Genomic DNA, 6,550 nt, shown 5'->3' on the forward strand with positions numbered 1-6,550 from the left:
TAATCGCTCTCTTATGAAATTTCCAAAGTGAATTTAAGTTATAGTTTCTGCACTAACTTGGTTGGTTTGCCATTTTTTTCCTTCAGGCTTTAGCAGATAGAATAGGAATCAATTGTAGTCTTGTTCGTGGAGATTATAACCGAGCCTGGAATGAAGTCATGTTAATTGACCCCCCTTCCCAAGATGGCATTGAACATCTAATTCCGCCAAAGGCCTACATAGTGGATCTTATGCACCAAGTTGGCCATTTATTGATGGTTGACAGTGCTGAAGCAGCACACTATAAAGTTTGCACCGGTTGTAATCATAGACATTGTAAATGTTGCAAGCAAATATCTTATCGACGAGTACACATCGAGGAAAACAAATAAGTAGTTAAATCTTTACATTTATGATTGTTTTAAAAATGTTAAAGTTGTTGCTGATAAATCATAAAATTCCATGATAAAATATGTAATAAATTACCCTTTCAGATTTATTTGGTTCTTATTCTTATCATTTTCATGTTAATTCTTTATCACTTTGTGTAGTTGACTTGTTTCTGTATAAGAATATTAGAATGTAGCCGATATGCCTATGTACCACTGGATTTCATAAAGAGTAATATTCATGTCTATTCTGTTAACATTTCAACATGTTTTGTATGAATTTTATTCTACTTTATAAATTGTACACCAAATAATAAAGTAATATTTTAATCATTAAGTTTTTTTAAATTAAATATGAAGTATGCTTCTCCAAAGGAGGATGAGGAGTGATTTATGGATGTGTTGAATGCAGGGGTCGGCAACCTTGTCTGTATAGGGGCCAGGACCCATGTCTGTGAGCGGATGGCGGGCCACATCCATCGCCATAGTTAATAAATAAATAATAATACCTACTAACTAAACTTTGACATATTTATATATTTAAGCAATATTATGTCTACTGAACATAGCAGGTAGTTTGAGACACTGCTATTGAAACTACCCTCATCCCTATCTGTCCTAAATTTCATGCAGACCCCTTTGTTACCACCCTCTCTTCCCCATCCTCATTCTCTCTCTCCTCCCCCTCTCTTCACCTCTCCTTCCCCTCTCCTCCCCTTCTCTCCTCTACCTCTCTCCTCTACCTCTCCCCCTCTCCACTCCCTCTCCTCCCCCCTCTCTCCACCTCTCCTCCCCCTCTCTACTCCCCTCGCTCCCCATCTCTCCTCCCCCTCTCTCCTTCCCCGCTCCTCTCTCCTTCCCTTCCCCCCCATGACCTCTCCACCTCTCCCTCCCTCCCCACCTCCCTCTCCATCCTCTCCAAGGTCCAGTCCCGTCCATTTACCACTTTATTCCTGTCTGCCGCGTCCACATGAACCAACAGCAAGTAGCGCCGTCATCTTTGAGGAGGGCGGCCATGATCAAAGATCATAGAGCGGAGCTGACCCTGACCCCGACCCTGACCCTCCCCCTCCCCTGGGTGAACCACGGGGATGGATAGTTCCAGGGTGCGCTGAACACCAAGCACCACAGCCGTTGCAACTGCAACTGCACTTTTATATCAGTGGAACCACGGCCACCAATCCAACCAACCTTTTGCCCAGTTCGTGGAGTTCCGACTTTTTGTAAAGAAGTATAGATGACGGAAAAAAACCGCCTGCGGGCTGGATGATTTCGGGTTAAGGGCCGGATCTGGCCCGTGGCCCATAGGTTGCCGATCCCTAGAAATATTCACCTAGAGAGGTGAATAAGATTATGAGAGGATTCGATAGGCGAAATACACAACGTTTTTTACCCAGAGTAGGGAAATCAAGATCCAGAGGTCATAGGTTTAAGATGAGGGGGGAACAGGAACCTGAGGGGCAACTTTTTTATACAAATGCTGGTAGGTGTATGGAACGAGTTGCCAGAGGAGGTATTTGAGGCAGGTACTATCACAATGTCTAAAAGACATTTGGATAGGTATGTAGATCGGATAGGATAGATTTAATAAGATATGGGCCAAACACAGGCAGGTGGGCCTAGTGTAGATGGGGCATGTTGGTTGGCATGGGCAAGTTATGCCCCTGTCCCACTTAGGAAACCTGAACAGAAACCTCTGGAGACTTTGCGCCCCACCCAAGGTTTCCGTGCAGTTCCCGGAGGTTTTTGTCAGTCTGCCTAATGGTCGAAAGTGGTTTCCGCTTCTTCTATGATCCGGCGATTATTTCAAAAAATTCAAAACCGGCCGCGACTAAAAATAGGTTGCCGTTTTAAAAATCGGTCATTTTTTAGTCGAAGCCGGTTGCGATGCTAGTTGATGGTGGTTGCCAGAGGTTGCAGGTAGTGGAAGGTCTTACCTTCCACTACCTACAACCACCTGCAACCTCCGGCAACCACCTGCAACCTCCGGCAACCACCTTCAACTAGCATCGCAACCGGCTTCGACTAAAAAATTAACGATTTTTAAAACGGCAACCTATTTTTAGTCGTGGCCGGTTTTTAATTTTTTGAAATAATCGCCTGAACATAGAAGAAGCGGAAACCACTTTCGACTATTAGGGAGACTGACAAAAACCTCCGGGAACCGCACGGAAACCTTGGGTGGGGCGCAAAGTCTCTAGAGGTTTCCGTTCAGGTTTCCTAAGTGGGACAGGGGCATAAGGCTGAAGGGACTTTTTACACTCTGTATGACTCTAAATCTAGGCTCTTTGTTATCGGTGAACTTAATTGTTCCTTAACCAGTGATCTGCCTTCAGCAGCCAGGGCCCTGGGCTCCAAAACAGCGTGCTAAATCTTTTCATTAAGGCATTTTACATCATAAGCGGAACCAGAAGCTAAAGATTCATGTCTTCCATAATGATATGATAGTATGGATTCAGAACTGGCTCACACATAGAAGATGGTAGTGGAAGGGTATCATTCGAAGTTTGGGCTAGGACCTCTGTTTGTGGCATGTATAAATGACTGGGATGGATATGTAGATATGTGTTAGTCATTTAGTTCGCAGGCGACTCAAAATTTGATGGCGATGCAGACAGTGGAAAAGGCTATCAAAGGCTAGAACTGGATTTAGAACAGTAAAGGCCCTGTCCCACTTGGCAATTTTTTCAGCGTCTGCCGGCATCATTGACTGATGCATCAGGTCACCGAAACGTCACAGCGTGATGCGGCGTGGTGCATCGGTGACGCGTGGTGACGCGGCGCGATGACGTATGACTCAACATTTTTTTTGTCGCCGCTGGATTTTTAAATGTTCCAAATCTTTTAGCGACACTGATATGACTCCGAAAAAATTGCCAAGTAGGATAGGTCCTTTACATATATGGGCAGAGAAATGGCAGAATGGAGTTTAATCCAAGCAAATATAAAGTGCTGCACTTTGGAAGGTCATATGAAAGGGGAATGTATACAGTTAATGGCAGGACCTTTAATAGAATTGATTACATAGAGAGATATTAGGATCCATGTCCATAGCTCCCTGAAGATAGCAACACAATTAGTGTTGAAGAAATGGTAAAGAAGACAACTGATGTGCTTGCCTTCCTAGTCTGGGCTTTGGGTAGTGTTAAGTTTCACAAAACTTTGCTCTCATTAACGTCGCAATCCTTATTCCCGCATAGAACATAGTGTACGGCACAGGAACCGACCCCATGGCCCATAATGTCTCTGCCAAACATGATGACAAGATAAACACGGAACCATCTCCATTAATTATCTGCCTATCCATATGCCATCTAAAAGCCTCTTAATTCCATCGCGAGCATATCTGCCTCCACCAACTCCCCTGGCACAGTGTTCAAATTGAGTTTACGTACAAGAAGGGGGCATGGCCCAGGTGTGGCGGTCTGTGACGATAGACCAGTCTCTTCCTCTGGGATGTCATTACAGGAAAAGCACTATCTCCCGAACTGCTCACCCGCCCATCGCATCAGACAGCTCCAGCCCACTCCAACAGAAAAATGGTCTCAACCCGAAACGTCGACAGACCATTTCCCTCCACAGACACTCCCTGGTCAGCTGAGTTGCTCCTGCTAGATGCAAGAAGATTGTTCCCAATGTTGGGGAAGTCCAGGACATGGGGTCACAGTTTGAGGATAGAGGGGAAATCCTTTAGGACCGAGATGAGAAAAACATTTTTCACACAGAGAATGGTGAATCTCCGGAACTCTCTGCCACAGAAGGTAGTTGAGGCCAGTTCATTGGCTGTATTTAAGAGGGAGTTAGATGTGGCCCTTGTGGCTAAAGGGATCAGGTGGTATGGAGAGAAGGCAGGTACGGGATACTGAGTTGGATGATCAGCCATGATCATATTGAATGGCGGTGCAGGCTCGAAGGGCCGAATGGCCTACTCCTGCACCTATTTTCTATGTTTCAATGTTTCTTCTTTTCATTGCTCCGGATTCCAACACATGTAGTCTCTTGTGATTATTTCCAAGCCTCTCTGTGGTGGAATCTAGATTGGCCTCATCGACCACCTCAGAATCCACAAAAGCAAAGTGGACACAATCCACCCTGGGTCCGCGGGGAATGCCTGAGATGCAGCTATGATTAGACAACGTAAGTTGTAACAATAACCGTGACACCGAACACACAGAATTTTCCCAAATCCCTGTTTTCTGGAAAGCTCCCCAAAATGACCACCAGTTAATAGGTATGTTGCAAAGCCTACCTGAAGCGTCGTTGAAAATCTGCCGCTACGGGTGTGCGCGATTTTGGCGCCGTTTAGAGGGGGGCGGGTTTAAAACGCGATTTTCTCTAGGCTGTTCAAATCGAAGATGTTCAGCCTAGTTAATTATTAATGAAAAATCGCTGGAAGACCCCGTCGCAAAAGCTATTATTAGTTTTAAAGGCCTCGTATAATAGTTATAGTAGTTTAAAAATCAATCTCTAAACCCGCGACCGCCAGCAACCGCAGGGTCTCATAAAGCAAATAGCAGAAGGTAGGTTGTATATTTTTACATTAAAAAGGGCTTCTAAAGATCCCCTTATACAAAGTTTAATATTGCGAGTAGCTTATTTTGGGCCCATTATATCCCGCAGTATTTTTCTGGGCATTTGAGGGCACAAATCTACCGCAATGTGAACGTTCTAAACCAGCGCGTTCCACAGGAACCCACTGGAAAGCTGATTTAAATGGGCATTTATTTACAGCAATTGAACACTAAATTCCTTCCATTTGATCTATAAATTAATGTAAATGAGATTTAAAAATCATGTTTTATTGTGAATTATTTGTGAATATTATTTGGACATTTAGGCTATTTAAAAATGTTAATCATTTATTAAGAAATAGATAGATGTTTAGATCTAGTAATTGAAGTCTGAAATTAGCTACAATTAGGTAACTAACTAATTATATGCTTTAATTTCAGGTCATCCAAGTAAGATTATTTTATATTTGTTTCAGAATGCTTCTATCTATGATAACTGAAAATTTCATTCAGTTCTCTTAATTTTTAAGAAAGTTATGGGCTTTTGACTGTTCACGATCACAGCTTTTTTGTTATGTCCATAGAAAATCAATAGGGAACAAGATGCTCATTTCCGAGTATGAAAATGGCCATAACTTTTTAAATACTTGAGATATGAAAGTGAATTAGGTGTCAAATTAAACTTATTTTTATGCTTTATCTGATGGGATAAATTACAGACTTGATTTTTAAAATCTCAAAATTTTGTAACATTGCTACAGTTAATTTCCCTCCTCACCCGCTGAGTTCCTGCAGTACTTTGTGTTTTGCTCATGAGTCCAGCATCTGCGGTTTCTAGTGAATCCAATTATCATTTAATAACGCTAAACTTTGATCAAATGTGAACGCTGTATTTCTTATAGAAGTGAAGACAGAAAAAGGGTTTAACGCAGATACAAGGAACTGCAGATGCCGGATACACACAGAGAGTGGGAGTAACTCGGCTGGCCAGGCAACATCTGTGGAAGGTAGAAACAAGGAACTGCAGATGCCGGTTTGTGTTGGAGTAACACAGCGGGTCGGGCTGCATCTCAGGAGAACATTGATAGAGGAATTTTCGGGTCAGGACCCTTCTTCAGGCTGTGGAAGGAATGGGCGACGTTTCTATTCGGGATCAGTTTGAAGAAGGGTCTCAGTCAACCCGAAACGTCCCCTTCCTAGAGTAGCTTCTTCTACTTGTCGGGACGACAGATGGCACAATGGGCTAAGTGTTCGGCTGGCAACCGGAAGGTAGCCGGTTCGAATCCCGCTTGGAGTGCATACTGTCGTTGTGTCCTTGGGCAGGACACTTCACCTGCCTTTGCCTGTGTGTGAATGTGTGTGAGTGATTGGTGGTGGTCGGAGGGGCCGTAGGCGCAGATTGGCAGCCACGCTTCCGTCAGTCTGCCCCAGGGCAGCTGTGGCTACAGAAGTAGCTTACCACCACCGAGTGTGACTGAGGAGTGAATGAATAATGCCATGTAAAGCGCCTTGAGTATTAGAAAGGCGCTATATAAATCCCATCCATTATTATTATTATTATTACTTAGACTCCGTAGATGGTCTACTAACGCCACAAATCTGTAATCGAGTCACACTCAACTTTAAAAAGCAGCACTGTGGTTTTAATGCCGTGGATTATTTTCCTGTTTT

The 6,550-nt window shown here is 43.6% G+C and overlaps 1 protein-coding gene across 4 annotated transcripts in view; it reads left to right on the forward strand.

The window, feature by feature from the left end:
* Positions 1-544, forward strand: part of armc3 (armadillo repeat containing 3) — a 68,432-nt gene extending 67,888 nt beyond the window's left edge. For all 4 annotated transcript variants that reach the window (XM_033015550.1, XM_033015558.1, XM_033015574.1 and 1 more), the window contains one exon: positions 87-544. In XM_033015550.1, coding sequence (XP_032871441.1) covers positions 87-371 — 285 coding nt within the window. In that variant the 3' untranslated portion in view covers positions 372-544. The remainder of the gene's footprint in view (positions 1-86) is intronic.
* Positions 545-6,550: the final 6,006 nt, after the last annotated feature.

This window comes from Amblyraja radiata, chromosome 2 (genome assembly GCF_010909765.2).
Source record: "Amblyraja radiata isolate CabotCenter1 chromosome 2, sAmbRad1.1.pri, whole genome shotgun sequence".
Taxonomy (NCBI): domain Eukaryota; kingdom Metazoa; phylum Chordata; class Chondrichthyes; order Rajiformes; family Rajidae; genus Amblyraja; species Amblyraja radiata.